The sequence below is a fragment of the Oncorhynchus clarkii genome, chromosome 32 (assembly GCF_045791955.1).
Source record: "Oncorhynchus clarkii lewisi isolate Uvic-CL-2024 chromosome 32, UVic_Ocla_1.0, whole genome shotgun sequence".
Taxonomy (NCBI): Eukaryota; Metazoa; Chordata; class Actinopteri; order Salmoniformes; family Salmonidae; genus Oncorhynchus; species Oncorhynchus clarkii.
In genome coordinates, this window is record NC_092178.1 from 18,909,004 (window position 1) to 18,928,924 (window position 19,921).

General features: G+C 42.5%; 1 protein-coding gene across 3 annotated transcripts in view; it reads right to left on the reverse strand.

The window, feature by feature from the left end:
- Nucleotides 1–19,921, reverse strand: part of LOC139392197 (CUB and sushi domain-containing protein 3-like) — a 634,291-nt gene that overhangs the window by 131,354 nt on the left and 483,016 nt on the right. For all 3 annotated transcript variants that reach the window (XM_071139991.1, XM_071139990.1, XM_071139989.1), the window contains exons 34-39: nucleotides 18,969–19,172; nucleotides 6,553–6,677; nucleotides 5,917–6,013; nucleotides 4,622–4,726; nucleotides 4,394–4,512; nucleotides 2,023–2,092 (exon numbers count right to left, since the gene is read on the reverse strand). In XM_071139991.1, coding sequence (XP_070996092.1) covers nucleotides 2,023–2,092; nucleotides 4,394–4,512; nucleotides 4,622–4,726; nucleotides 5,917–6,013; nucleotides 6,553–6,677; nucleotides 18,969–19,172 — 720 coding nt within the window. The remainder of the gene's footprint in view (nucleotides 1–2,022; nucleotides 2,093–4,393; nucleotides 4,513–4,621; nucleotides 4,727–5,916; nucleotides 6,014–6,552; nucleotides 6,678–18,968; nucleotides 19,173–19,921) is intronic.

A 19,921-nucleotide genomic window follows, 5' to 3' on the forward strand; every position in this document is an offset into this window, starting at 1 on the left:
CCAGTGGCTGGAACGAATTGCAAAAATCGCTGAAGTTTGAGACTTTTATTTCCCTCACCAACTTTAAACATCAACTATCTGAGCCGCTAACCGATTGCTGCAGCTGTACTTAGTCCATCTGTAAATAGCCCACCCAATCAACCTACCTCATCCCCATACTGTTTTTATTTTATTTACTTTTCTGCTCTTTTGCACACCAGTATCTCTACTGCACATCATCATCTGCTCATTTATCACTCCAGTTATTTTTTTCTACTTTGTCATTGAATTGTTTATTGTGTTATTGGCTTGTTTATTGTTTACTCCATGTGTAACTCTGTGTTGTTGTCTGTGTCACATTGCTTTGCTTTATCTTGGCCAGGTCACAGTTGCAAATTAGAACTTGTTCTCAACTAGCCTACCTGGTTAAATAAAGGTGAAATAAAAAATACAAATCTTTCCCTCTATCCTGACTAGTCTCCCAGTCCCTGCCACTGAACAAAATCCCCACAGCATGATGCTGCCACCACCATTCTTCACCGTAGGGATGGTGCCAGGTTTCCTCCAGACATGACGCTTGGCATTCAGGCCAAATAGTTCAATCTTGGTTTCATCAGACCAGAGAATCTTGTTTCTCATGGTCTGAGAGTCTTTAGGTACCTTTTGACAAACTCCAAGCGGGCTGTCATGTCCCTTTTACTGAGGAGTGGCTTCCGGCTAGCAACTCTACCATAATGGCCTGATTGGTGAAATGCTGTTGAGATGGTTGTCCTTCTGGAAGGTTCTCCCATCTCCACAGAGGAGCTCTGGAGCTCTGCCAGAATGACCATTGGGTTCTTAGTCACCTCCCTGATCAAGGCCCTTCTCCCCCGATTGCTCAGTTTGGCGGTGCGGCCAGCTCCAGGTAGAGTCTTGGTGGTTCCAAACTTCTTCCATTTAAGAATTATGGAGGCCACTGTGTTCTTGGGGACCTTTAACGCTGCAGACATTTTGGGGTACCCTTCCTCAGATCTGTGCCTCGACACAATCCTGTCTCGGAGCTCTGTGGACAATTCCTTCGACCTCATGGTTTGTTTTTTGCTCTGACATGCACTATGGGGCCTTATATTGACAGGTGTGTTCCTTTCCAAATCATGTCCAATCAATTGAATTTTCCACAGGTGGACTCCAATCAAGTTGTAGAAACATCTCAAGGATGATCAATGGAAACAGGATGCACCTGAGTGCAATTTCAAGTCTCACAGCAAAGGGTCTGAATACTTATGTAAATACGTTATTTCACTTTTTTATTTATAATACATTTGCAAGAATACTCAAAACCTGTTTTTACGTAGTCATTATGGTGTATTGTGTGTAGATTGATGAGGAATTTTATTTATTTAATCCATTTTAGAATAAGGCTGTAACGTAACAAAATGTGGAAAAAGTCAAGGTGTCTGAATACTTTCCGAATGCACTGTGCGTGTTCCTGAAAGTCTTATCTTTCAGTGATGGGGTCATAATGTTTTGTAGCTTAAACCGTTCAAAAGATAGAGCCACATTTGTAGGAGGAAAACGGAAACCACTCTGCTTCTTACAACCACATCTACCGGCTACCGGAGGTTACTGACATAACCCCTGTTCTATGAACGACCCCATTTTCAGCTTCTCTCATGACCACTAGTTTGGAAAACGCTGTTCTATACAATCCTAATTGACAGTCACACCTTTCCATCACACAGTAAAGGAACTCTACTCTATTTTCTACTAGATGTTTAGACATACAGATAGATGTTGGATCTTAATTTGAGTCAGTTTTCTACAGGAGGAAATAATCCTGCAGCAACAGGACATGTTAATTATTATGTGGGCTATAAAAAATTGACATTTTTGTAGGGGTTGATACATTTTTCGTTTCGTGCAAATAAAGTCTGAAATTAATTTCAAATTGGAAATGACATACTTTATAAGCCTTTACAAGTTTGTTTGTATTTCCTGCTCAACAACAAAAGAGTGATCAAATTAAGACCCTACATCTGTACTAATGTCACAGTATCGACATACCAAGACACAGTGGGACTGGGTAGTTCCATCTCCGGACTGGTCCTGGCATACAGGTTATATGGGCGTTCCCCTGGTGAAGAAAATACATGTGAGAGATAATCAATAAGGGGCTATGCCTTCTCCGGAAAATAATGAACGAAGTGAAAGGTGTGTCCCACAACGCGCTAGCGGAGTGGAAATAACCTTCAATGGATTTGTATTATTTTCCAGAGACGAGTTGATTATGCCTTTTATACCATGGCTGTAATTTAACACAATTCCACAAAAAATGTATTAATTTGCAGGTAGAAATGTGTAGAAATGTCCAGCTAGCTAGTTTACTAGATAGCAACAGTAGTTGCCTTGGTAACCAAATAAACAGACTTGCTAGTTAACCAAACCATCAGTTCTAGTTTGCTATTATGAAAATCGAATTATGTCAATGCCAATAATGACTTTTCCTTTCAAAAGCAGCTCAAACATAGAACATGTAAGAACTATATCCATTGAATTCTACCATACAAATATACTGTGCATTATAGGGAAATAATGAATGCTGTAGTATTGAAGAATGCCATGGTGTAAGTATTTATGAACATACAGTATTACAGTGCCTTGCGAAGGTATTCGGCCCCCTTGAACTTTGCGACCTTTTGCCACATTTCAGGCTTCAAACATAAAGATATAAAACTGTATTTTTTTGTGAAGAATCAACAACAAGTGGGACACAATCATGAAGTGGAACGACATTTATTGGATATTTCAAACTTTTTTAACAAATCAAAAACTGAAAAATTGGGCGTGCAAAATTATTCAGCCCCTTTACTTTCAGTGCAGCAAACTCTCTCCAGAAGTTCAGTGAGGATCTCTGAATGATCCAATGTTGACCTAAATGACTAATGATGATAAATACAATCCACCTGTGTGTAATCAAGTCTCCGTATAAATGCACCTGCACTGTGATAGTCTCAGAGGTCCGTTAAAAGCGCAGAGAGCATCATGAAGAACATGGAACACACCAGGCAGGTCCGAGATACTGTTGTGAAGAAGTTTAAAGCCGGATTTGGATACAAAAAGATTTCCCAAGCTTTAAACATCCCAAAGAGCACTGTGCAAGCGATAATATTGAAATGGAAGGAGTATCAGAACACTGCAAATCTACCAAGACCTGGCCGTCCCTCTAAACTTTCAGCTCATACAAGGAAGAGAATTATCAGAGATGCAGCCAAGAGGCCCATGATCACTCTGGATGAACTGCGAGATCTACAGCTGAGGTGGGAGACTCTGTCCATAGGACAACAATCAGTCGTATATTGCACAAATCTGGCCTTTATGGAAGAGTGGCAAGAAGAAAGCCATTTCTTAAAGATATCCATAAAAAGTGTTGTTTAAAGTTTGCCACAAGCCACCTGGGAGACACACCAAACATGTGGAAGAAGGTGCTCTGGTCAGATGAAACCAAAATTGAACTTTTTGGCAACAATGCAAAACGTTATGTTTGGCGTAAAAGCAACACAGCTCATCACCCTGAACACACCATCCCCACTGTCAAACATGGTGGTGTCAGCATCATGGTTTGGGCCTGCTTTTCTTCAGCAGGGACAGGGAAGATGGTTAAAATTGATGGGAAGATGGATGGAGCCAAATACAGGACCATTCTGGAAGAACCTGATGGAGTCTGCAAAAGACCTGAGACTGGGACGGAGATTTGTCTTCCCACAAGACAATGATCCAAAACATAAAGCAAAATCTACAATGGAATGGTTCAAAAATAAACATATCCAGGTGTTAGAATGGCCAAGTCAAAGTCCAGACCTGAATCCAATCGAGAATCTGTGGAAAGAACTGAAAACTGCTGTTCACAAATTCTCTCCATCCAACCTCACTGAGCTCGAGCTGTTTTGCAAGGACGAATGGGAAAAAATTTCAGTCTCTCGATGTGCAAAACTGATAGAGACATACCCCAAGTGACTTACAGCTGTAATCGCAGCAAAAGGTGGCGCTACAAAGTATTAACTTAAGGGGGCTGAATAATTTTGCACGCCCAATTTTTCAGTTTTTGATTTGTTAAAAAAGTTTGAAATATCCAATAAATGTCGTTCCACTTCATGATTGTGTCCCACTTGTTGTTGATTCTTCACAAAAAAATACAGTTTTATATCTTTATGTTTGAAGCCTGAAATGTGGCAAAAGGTCGCAAAGTTCAAGGGGGCCGAATACTTTCGCAAGGCACTGTATGTTGTAATGTTACATATGCCTTATTCATAGATGCTTTAGAACAGTAGAACACTGAGAAAAATGTTCAAAATACCTACTAAGATGAACAGACAGAGAGAATAGATGAAATCGATCCCGATAGAGAAAAATAGAGATGTAAAGAATTGCCTCTTACCTGCAGAGAGTAGCCTTGTTCACACTGGAACAGCACTACGTCTCCAACCATGTAGCGCTCTCCAACCTTGATACCATAGTTGGGGGTCTGTGGCTCTGGACAGGACTCCAGACCTATGGCTGAGGAGAGAGGGAAAGAGAAAATATGACTTGTTGTCACAGTTTTACACGCACGCACGCACGCACACACGCACACGCACACAATAAAGCCATCTACTGACAGCCATACCTGTGTACTCCAGGTGGAAGCCTGCAGCAGACACACTGATGTCTGAACTGAAACTCAGGTACAGGTTGTTGGACGTGCTGTTGAGCAACTGGGGGATGGTGGTGCCTTGAAAGAGAGAGAGAACGAGAGTGAGACAAGATGTTATAAAATAAGCTCTTTAAAGGTTCACTTCACCCTTACTGCTTGTTGTCCTGCCATAAATACTAATCCCCCCCCCCCCCCCCCCCAAAAAAAAAAGATGGGACAATCAATTAGTGATTAAAGGCTTATGTAAAACAGGAACATAGTAACACCGGGTAGTTGGTTTGTGAATCAACCTTTTGCTTGTGTTTCATACCATTCAGATGATACCCTCTCAGCTACTGGTAAGGTGCTATTTATCGACACTAACAAGTGGTTAATAACAGACTTAAATAACAGTGAACAGCTATGAAGAGAACAAACATTGTAGCTACAGCACTTGGACAGCTGTAAACATGACGCATGTTGTGTCCATCTCCCTACTCCATTCTCCTACGTGTCCTCCTCACATCGATCTCGTTCCCTCTCTAACATCACATTGTTCCAACCTCCAGCAGCTTCCTATAGATTGTATAGGTGATGAGGCAGGTCAGATCTGTATGGACCAGCTCACAGCTCCACATTGTGGAGTGGCCCTGTCCTCCAGGCCTCAGCATGGGACTCATACCCAGTTGAACTTCCACATTACTGTCCACCCCCACGTCCTCTTCCCGCTCTCCATCCCATAGGCCAACAAGGAGCGTGGCTGATGCTGGGTCCCTATTGATGTGCTCATCAGCCATGGTATTATTGTCAATGCGGCTACAGAAATCAGCGGGAGGGAGATCCCTTGACAGGCCTGGCAGGAATTGATCTGTAGTACACAGTCAGGGAGGGTCACATTGATCCACATGTGTTCCGACTGGTAGAATTATATGATCATGACCGTGGACGCAAGAAGGTGTATTTCTTGAGGGAAAACAACTTATTTTTTACAGTAATTCATTAGAATCGGAAAATGATTTTCGTGTTATGAGATACATTTTGTGTTATGAGATCGTGGTCATGGACGCAGGAAGGTGTTTGTCTTGAGGGAAAAAAACTTATTTTTCACAGTAAATTATTATAAGGATCTCAAAAAGGGACTTTCTTGTCCTAGAATATAGCTAGCTGGAACTCTAATTGATGGCCAAATCAGGATGACATTAACAGATATCACAACACATTTGTGATGCTAAATAAATGAAGGCACCAGAAGTGTTTTTTTTTTTTTAAATACAGGATCTGTAGATTACCTGAGTAGCTGCCCAGTCTAGGAGCGTGGTTGTCACCTCCGTCATAGAAATCCAGAGAGTCCCAGTTGTGTTCGGAAGCAAAGCTCACCACCTGGACCTGAGGAGTTCGAAGTCAGACCCTTTTCACACTACCTCACCAACCTGACCCGAACTAGGCTAACTCACTAATGCATGATTCATACTATATCCCACACAGTACTATACTGGCTTGCATATTATCTTTTCACATTATCCTATCCAGCACTGTTCCAGCCACTATGGCGGATGCGTAAGCAGGCCACCACAGTACAGCTCGATTCGGCTTGGCTCAGTAGTGTGGAAAGGGTATCAGCCAGAGGAAGAACACTCCCATACAGAAACACACATACACTTCGTTGTCACTTAATTTAAAAAACACATTGAAAATGTACTGTAGATAAAATTCAATGGAAAGAGATAGGGGCCAGAATTGAGGTTCAAAACACAGAGCACTCTTACTGGCTACATTAAACATTTACCCTTTAAATAATTAATAAGCTATTAAGCATTCCCTTTGTTAAAAGTTTTAACTTCTCATACTGCATGGCGATATTGTTAAATCTCAAACATCTATATTGGTCCATGGGACTTCAAACAGAACAGAAGAGGGCCTCTTACTTGGATTCCAGCGCCCTCGGGCACCGAAACCTTCCAGACGCAGTTCTGATTGTTGTCATAGGGCTCAGGGTAACCCGGGGACAGGATGGTCCCCCTGCGTGCCGTCAGGGTCCCTCCACACGGCACTGAGGAGACAAAGTCAAAACACAGAGGGATGTATGTTAGTACACGGTACAAGTGCCTGTGCTAAAATACAGTACGTCCCATACATTAGCACAAGCACATCAGACATCCAAGGAAAACAACATGCTACATCAGACATCAAACTACATGCTAGCTAGCATGTATGTCCTAATATGTCCACCATATACATGGGTCTGTGCTTTGATGGACGCACCGAGGGCTTTTAAATAGACACCTCACTGAGATACAGATATCATTATGTAGCTAGTACAACCAGGTGGCTGTGCTGTGCCTAATGGAGCTAGGCGTGTCTTCTCCTCGACTGTGTTAAATACATGAAACTGAAGGACATCCTAAATGAGCACTGCTAGTCTGTTACACTTTCTGAATAGGGGCCCTGGTTACCTTACTACAGACAGAGATTTCACTATAGATGTCTGACTTATAGTGAAGATTCAGTGAGGTCTCAGTCAATACAAGATTGATTGACTAACATAGAGAGAACAGATGTTGGACAAGGAACGGTTAATCAAATCTTCGATAAAGGCATTCTTTGCAGTGACAGACAGTGATTCTAGAAAAAGTAAAGAGGTCTAAAATAATGTAATACCTCACGTTGACCAATCAGCACATTTCAGGTTTTGACGGCTATTGTCGTAGAGACATACCTTTTCATTCTTATTGGCCTCATACCTATACACACATTCCATCCCACCATGTGTCTGTGATTAAATAAAACTTTAATTAAAAAGGGACAATGAAAAAAAAGGGAATGCTTGTCGGATGTGGCAGGTCTTGCAAACTATTAAAGACTACAAAGGGAAGCACAGCCGGGAGTTTCCCAGCGACACGAGCATACCAGACGAGCGAAATAACTTCTATGCTCGCTTTGAGGCAAGTAACACTGAAACATGCATGAGAGCATCAGCTGTTCTGGGCGACTGTGTGATCACACTCTCCGCAACCGATGAGCCGATGTGAGTAATCCCTTTAAACAGGTCAACATTCACAAGGCCGCAGGGCCAGACGGATTACCAGGACGTGTACTCCGAGCATGAACTGACCAACTCACAAGTGTCTTCACTGACATTTTCAACCTCTCCTTGTCTGAGTCTGTAATACCAACATGTTTCAAGCAGACCACCATAGTCCCTGTGAACAAGAACACTAAGGTAACCTGCCTAAATGACTACCGACCCATAGCACTCACATCTGTAGACTTGAAATGCTTTGAAAGGCTGGTCATGGCTCACATCAACACCATTTTCCCAGAAACCCTAGACCCACTCCAATTTGCATACCGCCCCAACAGATCCACAGATGATGCAATCTCTATTGCACTCCACACTGCCCTTTCACACCTGGAAAAAAGGAACACCTATGTGAGAATGACTACAGCTCAGGTTTTGACGGCTATTGTCGTAGAGACATACCTTTTCATTCTTATTGGCCTCATACCTATACACACATCCCATCCCACCATGTGTCTGTGATTAAATAAAACTTTAATTAAAAAGGGACAATGAAAAAAAAGGGAATGCTTGTCGGATGTGGCAGGTTTTGCAAACTATTAAAGACTACAAAGGGAAGCACAGCCGGGAGTTTCCCAGCGACACGAGCATACCAGACGAGCGAAATAACTTCTAAGCTCGCTTTGAGGCAAGTAACACTGAAACATGCATGAGAGCATCAGCTGTTCTGGGCGACTGTGTGATCACACTCTCCGCAGCCGATGAGCCGATGTGAGTAATCCCTTTAAACAGGTCAACATTCACAAGGCCGCAGGGCCAGACGAATTACCAGGACGTGTACTCCGAGCATGAACTGACCAACTCACAAGTGTCTTCACTGACATTTTCAACCTCTCCTTGTCTGAGTCTGTAATACCAACATGTTTCAAGCAGACCACCATAGTCCCTGTGAACAAGAACACTAAGGTAACCTGCCTAAATGACTACCGACCCATAGCACTCACATCTGTAGACTTGAAATGCTTTGAAAGGCTGGTCATGGCTCACATCAACACCATTTTCCCAGAAACCCTAGACCCACTCCAATTTGCATACCGCCCCAACAGATCCACAGATGATGCAATCTCTATTGCACTCCACACTGCCCTTTCACACCTGGAAAAAAGGAACACCTATGTGAGAATGACTACAGCTCAGGTTTTGACGGCTATTGTCGTAGAGACATACCTTTTCATTCTTATTGGCCTCATATCTATACACACATCCCATCCCACCATGTGTCTGTGATTAAATAAAACTTTAATTAAAAAGCGACAATGAAAAAAAAGGGAATGCTTGTCGGATGTGGCAGGTCTTGCAAACTATTAACCTCTTTGATCTCTAGGGGCGCTATTTCATTTTTGGATAAAAAACGTTCCCGTTTTAAGCGCGATATTTTGTCACGAAAAGATGCTCGACTATGCATATTCTTGACAGTTTTTGAAAGAAAACACTCTGAAGTTTCAGAATCTGCAAAGATATTGTCTGTAAGTGCCCCAGAACTCATTCTACAGGCGAAACCAAGATGATGCGTCAACCAGGAAATGAGCAGAATTTCTGAAGCTCTGTTTTCCATTGTCTCCTTATATGGCTGTGATTGCGCAAGGAATGAGCCTACACTTTCTGTCGTTCTCCCAAGGTGTTAGCAGCATTGTGACGTATTTGTAGGCATATCATTGGAAGATTGACCATAAGAGACTACATTTTCCAAGTGTCCGCCTGGTGTCCTGCGTGGTATTCGGTGCGCAAACGCCAGCTGCTTGTACTTTTCCATTTGATTGAGGGGAGAAACCATGCTTCCACGAACGATATATCATTGAAGAGATATGTGAAAAACACCTTGAGGATTGATTCTAAACAACGTTTGCCATGTTTTCAGTCAATATTATGGAGTTAATTTGGAAAAAAGTTAGCGTTTTGAGGACTGAATTTTCGTTTTTTTTTTGGTAGCCAAATGTGATGTGCAAAACGGAGCTATTTCTAATACACAAAGAATCTTTTTGGGAAAAACTGAGCATCTGCTATCTAACTGAGAGTCTCCTCATTGAAAACATCCGAAGTTCTTCAAAGGTAAATGATTTTATTTGAAGGCTTTTATGTTTTTGTTGAAATCTTGCGTGCTGGATGCTAACGCTAATGCTAACGCTAAATGCTACGCTAGCTAGCCACTTTTACACAAATGATTGTTTTCCTATGGTTGAGAAGCATATTTTGAAAATCTGAGATGACAGTGTTGTTTACAAAAGGCTAAGCTTGAGAGATGGCATATTTATTTCATTTCATTTGCGATTTTCATGAATAGTTAACGTTGCGGGACAATGAAAAAAAAGGGAATGCTTGTCGGATGTGGCAGGTCTTGCAAACTATTAAAGACTAAAGACTACAAAGGGAAGCACAGCCGGGAGTTTCCCAGCGACACGAGCATACCAGCCGAGCGAAATAACTTCTATGCTCGCTTTGAGGCAAGTAACACTGAAACATGCATGAGAGGGACACCTATGTGAGAATGACTACAGCTCAGCATTCAACACTATAGTGCCCTTAAAGCTCATCACTAAGTTAAGGACCCTGGGACTAAACACCTCCCTCTGCAACTGGATCCTGGACTTCCTGACGGGCCGGCCCCAGGCGGTAAGGGTAGGTAACAACACATCCCCAACGCTCATCCTCAACATGGGGGCCCCTCAGGGGTGCGTGCTCAGTGCCCTCCTGTACTCCCTGTTCACTCATGGCTGCACGGCCAGGCAAGACTATTTTTATTATTTAATTTACCTATTTTTATACAGGTTTTTTCTCATTGAGATAACATCTCTCTTCCCAGAGAGACCTTGTCCAATAGCAGCAGAGGGAACAACGTTTCAGACAAAACAACTTACATACACTAACACAGCATTAAACAAACCATAAACACACATACAGTACAACAAAAACATTGTACATTAAAAACACAAACGTCTTGACTAAAAACAGCTGGCCTAAAAACAATTACACTCTTCTATGATATATACATCGATCAAGTGTTTATACTCCACCAACGAAACTAGATCATCACATTTTAAAATGTTCATGACAGAATTCCAGGACCACGAAGCTAAGTAACTAAAACTATTTCTAACATGACCTGTTCTAATTTTTGCTACTGTTAGAAGCAAATCAGAATGGGACCGTAATTGATATTTATTTACTGACCTGACTAAAACAGAACAGAGATAAAATGACATTTTACCCAATATGGCCTTATAAATCAGTGTATACCAGTGTTTAAGCCTACGCAAGGTCAATGACAACCAGCCAACAGCACTGTAGAGATCACAATGATGTGTTAGACGTTTCTGATTTGAAATTAACCTGAGGGCTGCATTATACACTGAATCAAGTGCTCTCAGGGTAGTGGCTGAGGCCTGCATTTATATAACATCACTAAAATCTAAAACCGACAGTAATGTACATCGTACCAGCTCCTTCCTGGCCTCAAAAGAAAATCAAGCATTATGCCGGTAATAAAATCCTATTTTCAGCTTGAGCTTCCTTATCAAGTTCTCTACATGCACAGTGAAGCTCAGCTTATCATCAACCCACACACCCAAATATTTGTACACTTTAAATTGCTCTATAGTATGTCCAGCCAATGTAGCAATGCATAATTTAAACATGCCTGGCATTTGAAAATACCATGCATTTTGTTTTACCCAAATTTAGAATCAGCTTTAAATCATACAGATTCTGTTGTATGATGTTAAATGCTCTTTGGGCATTTTCAAAAGCTAAAGATAAACTACTACCACTTGAATAAAGAACAGTATCATCTGCATAAAAATGAACATCCGCTGTTTCAATAAGATCCCCAATGTTGTTGATATACAAAATGAACAACAGTGGGCTCAAAATAGAACCTTGCGGAACACCTGAGCACACCTCTATGGACTCAGATTTACAACCATCCGCCATTACACATTGTGTACGATTTGATAGGTAATTTTTAAACCAATCTAGAGCATGACCAGTAATTCCACAACATTTTAACCTTTGCACTAACACAGCATGGTCCACGGTGTCAAAAGCCTTCGACAAATCAATAAAAACAGACACACAATGTAACTTCTTATCAAGAACACAGTGGATGTAAATTAAAACCTTCAATGTTGCTGAAACAGTGCTGTGGCCAGACCTAAAACCTGATTGCATTCCATTTAAGATGTTGTTTTCTTGGAAGTAGACCTTTAGCTGCCTACTAACTAAGGACTCCAGTACCTTTGACAGTACAGACAATTTTGATATGGATCGATAGTTGTCAAGTAGCGAAGGATCTCCACCTTTCAGGAGAGGCAGCACAAAAGCAGATTTCCATAACTTGTGGATGTACTTAACATCAAGCGTGAGGTTAAAAATACATGTTAAGGGGGAGCAATGATGTCGGCAGCTAGGTGTAGGAGGCAGGGGTCTAGTTCAACAGGGACATGGAATTTTTTTAAATCAATTTCTTTCAGGGCTTTACACACTTCTGAAACAGAGAAGGATGAAAAGGAGAACCTGGCGAAGGAGTGCACTGGGGTGTCAGGTAAATTCATAGGGGGCTCAATTATACCTTTGACCTTTTCAAATAAACTGCCTGCATCTAAAGCCTTGCGTATTCAAGGCTTTCAGGATGGAGGTTCTCTCAGTTACAATCTGTGTATCGACCAACAATTGTTTGGGAAGCTGTGTATCTTTTTTGCACTCCAAACCCTTCACTACTTGCCAAAATTTAGATGGAATATTTACATTTTGTGAAGTAGATTTCAGGTAGTGGTCTGCTTTCAATTTACGGATCATAGCCACACCCATATTTCAAAGATGTTTAAAAGCCTTCCAATCATCTGCCAAACCAGTCCCTAGTAAACCAAGGGTTCTCTCTGTCCTTAATCCTGCATTTTTTTAAAGGGGCATGCCTATTGCATACATCCTGGAATGCGTTGTGGAAGTAAGAAAAGGCTAGTTCAATATCAGGGATTAATTCCATTCTATTCCATTCAATGCTAGATACATCATGTAAAAAACCTTGAATATCAAACCGCTTTCAGTTTCTTTTTGTAATAACACGTGGAGATATCTAAAGAATTTTATCATCTCTCCGTGATCACTTATGTAATTTGCAAAAATACCCGAAGCATTAAAACGATGGGGAGTATTGGTTAAGATGAAATCAATCAAAGAGCATTTCAGAGGATACTTCATATTCAACCTCGTTACACTGTTGACAATCTGAGTGAGATTGTATGTATTGCACAGAATAGATGCCAGTCCTGATTCAGATCACCCATCAGGACAAACTCAGAACTGACATTCTGTGATAACAATTTGAAAACACAATCCAGAGAGCCAACAGTAGCAGATGGAGGTCTATAACAACAAGATACAACAATATTTAAAGATAAGCCAAGGTTAAGGTTCAGACAGATATTCAAATTGCTTAGGTTTAGTAACAGAAGTCAGAACAACCACCGAGAACTTGTCTTTTACATTTTACATATACAGCAACACCACCACCCTTAGATTTACGATCTGTAACGAAACACATTGTAACCATTTATGGCAATATTTTTGTCAGTAATATATTTTTTAAGCCAGGTTTCAGAAAGCATAAATACATCAGGGTCGGCAGTTTTTATCCATATATTCACAAAATCAAGCTTTGGCAGAAGACTTCTTACATTTATATGCAAAAACTTCAGGCCACTCTGACTACTTAATTCGGCAGGGGTAAGAATGTCAGGACCTGGATTAGACTGGACATTTCCAGACAATAGAAGCAGCAAGATCTAGATCGAGGGTTACAACATTTGGATTTACAGACAGCAGTTGAACGAGAATCCAGAGTCACCAGAGTCTTTAAAGCCACATATTTCAGGAGATGTGTAAAGTCCAGAGATATGGTTAAGTACCAAGAGAACAGTCCTGACAAGTCTAGATATTCAAATTGCTTAGGTTTAGTAAGCGCAAGAGTCCGATTTCTCCCATATTGTTCGGGATAAATATGCATAGTTCTCATGTGCAATTCCAGAGCAAACGTGGGGTTTCTCACAATACTTGAGAGAGAAACAATCATACATTTCCTCATTCACAGTGCAACGGGCTCTAAAAGTATCGCCAACATTGTAAAAGCCAAGGGTAGAACCAGCAAAATGAACAACAGCATCATGTTTGTTAAATGCCCCTAATCAAATAGTTCAACCGCTGATCAATAAAAATTCAGCGATGTATGCGTATGATGTAGGCGAGCAAAGGTCCTGGGAGAGAGAGAGAAAGTGGTGAGGGCACCAAGAAGTTCTGATGAGCGGTGACGGAATCTTTCGTCGAAAGCGGTCCAGTTGTCAGATTTTCCTGGGAACTTTTACAAAGTACGCATCGTAATTTCCTACCATGTCACTCGGGACCCATTCTCCATGCATGTTGTCTGCAAGAAATGTAAGTTTGAGCGGATCGCGCTAACCTCCGTCCGTTCGCACCTTCAAATTTTTGTATAACACCATCAATAAGTTTGCCGTTGAAACAACAGTGGTAGGCCTGATCACCGACAACGATGAGACAGCCTATAGGGAGGGGGTCAAAGACCTGACCTTGTGGTGCAAGGACAACAACCTCTCACTCAACGTGATCAAGACAAAGGAGAGGACTGTGGACTACAGGAAAAGGAGGACTGAGCACGTCCCCATTCTCATCGACGGGCATATAGTGGAGCAGATTGAGAGCTTCAAGTTTCTTGGCGTCCACATAACCAACAAACTAACATGGTCCAAGCACACCAAGACAGTCGTGAAGAGGGCACAACAAAACCTATTCTCAGGAGACTGAAAAGATTTGGCATGGGTCCTCAGATCCTCAAAAGGTTTTACAGCTGCACCATCATGAGCATCTTGATGGGTTGCATCCCTGCCTGGTATGGCAACTGCTCGGCCTCCAACCGCAAGGTACCACAGAGGGAAGTGCGTACGGCCCAGTACATCACCGGGGCCAAGCTTCCTGCCATCCAGGACCTCTATACCAGGTGGTGTCAGAGGATTCCAGCCACCCTAGTCATAGACTGTTCTCTCTGCTCCTGCATGGCAAGTTATACAGGAGCACCAAGTCTAGGTCCAAGAGGCTTCTAAACAGCTTCTACCCCCAAGCCATAAGACTTCTGAACATCTAATCAAATGGCTACCCAGGTTGGGGTAAATTGACAATGCATAGATAATAAACAGCGAATAGCAGCAGTGTAAAAACAAAGGGGGGCTGGGTGGGGGGCAATGTAAACAGTCCGGGTTGCCATTTGATTAATTGTTCAGCAGTCTTATGGCTTGGGGGTACTATAGAAGCTGTTAAGAAGCCTTTTGGACCTAGAGTTGGCGCTCCAGTACTGCTTGCTGTGCAGTAGCAGAGAGAACAGTCTACGACTTGGGTGACTGGCGTCTCTGACAATTTCTCTGGCCTTCCTCTGACACCGACAAGTAATTAGGTCCTGGATGGCAGGAAGCTTGGCCCCAGTGATGTACTCTGTAGCGCCTTACGGTCAGATGCCGTGCAGTTGCCATACCAGGCAGTGATGCAACCGGTCAGGATGCTCTTAAAACCTCTTTGGGATAGGGGGCAGCATTTTCACTTTTGGATAAATAGCGTGCCCAATTTCAACTTCCTGCTACTCATGCCAAGAATATATGATATGCATATTATTAGTAGATTTGGATAGAAAACACTCTGAAGCTTCTAAATCTGTTTGAATCATGTCTGTGAGTATAACAGAACTTATGTAGCAGGCAAAACCCAGAGGACTTACCATTCAGAATTTTTTTTTTTTAGGTCACTGTCTATTCAATGAGTTTTCATTGGCAAAGGCATTTGTTTGCAGTTCCTACCGCTTCCACTGGATGTCACCAGTCTTTGGAAATTGGTTGAGGTTATTCCTTTGTGTAATGAAGAAGTACGGCCATCTTGAATTTGTGTCATTTGAAGTGTACTTTTTGAGAAGGCGCATGACTGGAAAAGTAGCATGAGTTTGTTGTCTTCGTGTATTGAACACAGATTGTCCCGTCTACAATTTGATCGATTATTAAAGTTTAAAAATAACTCAAGTTGTATTACAAAAGTAGTTTGAAATGTTTTGGCAAAGTTTACAGGTAACCTTTGAGATATTTTGTAGTGACGTTGCACAAATTGGAAGCTGTTTTTTTCTGGATCAAACGAGCCAAATAAATGGACATTTTGCAAATATGTCGACGGAATTAATCGAACAAAAGGACCATGTTTATGGGACATATTGGAGTGCCAACAAAAGAAGCTCGTCAAAGGTAAGGCATGATTTATTTTTTATTTCTGCGTTTTGTGTGATGCCTGCTTGGTTGAAATATGCTACTCTCTCTTTGTTTACTGCTGTGCTATCATCAGATAATAGCTTCTTAGGCTTTTGCCGAAAAGCCTTTTTGAAATCTGACATGTTGGCTGGATTCACGAGTCTAGCTTAATTATGGTATCTTACATGTGTGATTTAATGAAAGTTTGGATTTTATAGTATTTTATTTGAATTTGGCGCTCTGCATTTTCCCTGGCAATTGGCCAGGTGGGACATTTGCGTCCCGCCTATCCCAGAGAGGTTAATTAATGGTGCAGCTGTAGATCTTTTTGAGGATCTGGGGACCCATGCCAAATCTTTTCAGTCTCCTGAGGGGGAAAAGGTGTTGTTGTGCCCTTTTCATGACTGTCTTGGTGTGTTTGTGTAACAGTATAACTTTAGACCATCCCCTCGCCCATACCCGGGGGCGAACCAGGGACTCTCTGCACACATCAACCATAGTCACCCACGAAGCATCGTTACCCATCGCTCCACAAAAGCCGCGGCCCTTGCAGAGCAAGGGGAACCACTACTTCAAGGTCTCAGAGCAAGTGACGTCACCGATTGAAACGCTACTTTGCGCGCACCACCGCTAACTAGCTAGCCGTTTCACATCAATTACATTTGGACCATGATAGTTTTTAGATGATGTGTACACCAAGGAACCGGAAACTCTCGACCTGCTACACTACAGCCCCGTCGATGTTAATGGGGGCTTGTTTGGCCATCCTTTTCCTGTAATCCACGATCATCTCCTTTGTCTTGCTCACAATGAGGGTGAGGTTGTTCCCCCTGTTTGTTGAAGGGCTGCCAAGTATTGTCCTCCGAACCGCGTGAGGAGGGAGAGAGGTGGGAGAGCAGAGCGTTGTCAATAGCACATGCTGGTATCTAATGCTGCCAGAACAGGTTTTTTCTTTCCTGCTCAGATGATCAGATACGATGGTGATGCTATCTGTGAAGGATAACGGTGTATACTAGAGGTCAGCGCTAAACACTTTGTTTCAACAACTAAGAGCAGGTAGGGCCACACTGATGGCTGTCTAATATTGCAGCAGAAATGTCTGATGGATGAGAGAGAGAGAGAGAGAGAGCAACAAGAGAGAGAGAGAGAAACGAGAGAGAGAGAGAGAGAGCAACGAGAGAGAGAGCAACGAGAGAGAGAGAGAGAGCAACGAGAGAGAGAGAGAGAGCAACGAGAGAGAGAAAGAGATGGCAACGAGAGAAAGAGAGGGCAACGAGAGAGAGAGAGAGCAACGAGAGAGAGAGAGAGAGAGCAACGAGAGAGAGAGAGAGATCAAAGAGAGAGAGAGCAATGAGAGAGGGAGAGAGAGCAACGAGAGAGAGCGAGAGGGCAACGAGAGAGAGCAAAGTCCAATATATCTGTGTCAGGCGCTTAAATTATTCAACAAATTCACTTCAGAGCAATTTCAACTCATCCATATTTTACAGATGATATATAAAATGCAGCCATAGTGCTAAGATAATCACAGAGAAAATCCTATGGACCGTATCCTTCCCACTGGAAAACACAAGCGAAAAACATAAAAACTAAAAAGACTAGTTCTACATCAGGCCAAAAAGGCAGCATGGAGAGAGCAATTCATTTGCAAATATGGCCCTGTCAATGTTGTGCTCCCTACTGCATTGATAGAGGCTCTTCACCTCCAGATAGCTAGATAGAAGCCTTTCACCGCCACATAACTAGACAGATGCCATTCATTCAAAGACAGCTAGATAGAGGCCAGTCCTGAAAGAGCAGACTACAGCTGAGGTCAAATCCTGTTTATGAACTACTGTACTCTGTGTCACCCTCCTTTGCTTTGGAGCAGGGCTTTGGATGGGCTTGACAGGAAAGGACACCATGTCATTCTGTCTCTGCCAGTGAGGAACAGGGAGCTATGACAGATCAAAATGTAATCTACAACTCTCCCATCAGACAGGCACACACTCTGTCTACTGTACCCCACCAAGTACTCAAAAAGAGCCTAGAAAAAATCCCTGTCTTAAAAGTAGTGTGATAAGAATGTCGATCTGGCTCAAAAACAGAACATTGAATATTGGTGTGTGGTCTGCAAAAAGAGGATGCAGAAAAAAGGCTAAACTTACTTGAAGAGAAAAAAGGGAGTCTTTAAAAGACCCTTCAAATGTAATCCAATTGACAATGTCTTAGAAAAAAATAGAAATGATTGGAACCAAGGTTTAAAAATAACCGATATTGGCACAAGATGGAGGGAGAGTTGGAACATTTAACTAACAAAATTACAGTTAACAAACATTTACGCTTAATCCAGTATAAACTAATGTGTAGAATTTATTATATATGAGACACAATTCACAAATTCTACAGCACAACGGCAGAGTCATGTCTTAAGTGTAAAACTAACAATGACTCAATAATTCATGCCTTCTGGGAGTGCTATAAAGTCAAAAAGTTATGGGCGGAGTTAGAAAGTTTGCTGTTTTTACAATAATAGATTGCAGTTCCATTGATAGTCAAAATGTGTAAGAAACTGGCCAGAGCTCCCGTCGGGAAAGAGAGTGAGAGTGTCATCTCTCACTTTAACTCTATCCTCTCATCAGAGACAATCTCTCTCTCTCACACTCTCTCTCTCTTCTCTTCTCGCTCAACCCTCTGTCTCTATCCTCTCTCCTCTCCTCACCACACTCTTTAGACCTGGCTGAATGCACAGCCAAGAGGAAACATTCTGTTCAGAGTGGTATGGAAGGCCCTCTGAGGGACCCTCACAGCCAAAACCCCAGTCTGCTTTCGTGTGCACACTCACACTCCCACGATAATGACTTTGCCTCACTTAAGAGGCGGCCCGAGACGATTGGCATGTTGACAAAGCTCGTTAGCGGTAGAACAATCAGGGGTGTTTCTCACACACGGTAGCCAATCACCGTAGCCGGCAATTGGCTTGGGGGCCAATCATACTGACCAACACAAGTGGGTAGCGAGTCGTTCCATTGGGCCAGGGTGTCAGGGACGGTCTCACAGCGGATGGCGGTGGAACCGTGCAGGACGTATCCAGGGTTACACTCAAACAGGACCGAGGCACCCATGGCGAAGTCGTTCCCGATCCGTTTGCCGAAGCGAGGCTCAGGGACTGAACTGCACTGGGTGGCACTGGTCCTTGGGACAGCTGTGGATAGGATAGGAGGTGTCAGTAAAGCAATGGAAGAAGAAGCAGCAGCAGGGGGAGAAAAACTTCTAATTAAATATACCCAATCTCTCACCATAGACTTTCAGCTAGCTGGCTAGCTAGCTAACATGACATTTGATAATGGGTTCTGAGGTAGGATATAACATCAATGCAAAACCACGTCTGAGACAGACCAGCACCATGGTGTTCTTAGGCTTTGTAATAGCAGAGGAGAGAGTGTGTCTGTTACCTTCATCATCCGCCCCTGAGCGCTGAAGGCAGGGTTATCACATAAACAAGAACCGTCTGACTGAATCTGTCATTTGTGTAAAAGTCTGGTGGTGTTCTATTTAAACAGAAAATTGAAATTGGGATTACATTTTGAGAAGAGCAATAACTGAGCTATTGAGTGGGATTTAAGTTAGCAGGCCTAGCTCGCAATTGCAAGGACAAATGAATGAGTCCAAAAATGAGGAAGGGAGGCAGGGAGGCAGAGAGGCAGGGACGCAGAGAGGCAGGGAGGGAGGCAGGGAGTTGTTGGGATCCGTCCAGGAGTTAGGCTCAGCATGTGTCAGGGGGGAATGAGACTTCTACACTAGAAGATGCTGCTGCTAGATGGGACCCTATTCCCTATATATTGCACTACTGTTGACCAAGGCCCATAGAGCTCTGTTCAAAAGTAGTGCTCTATGTAGGGAATAGAGTGCCATCTGGCACGCAAAATTACTCTGAGGGGAAATGTGGAATGT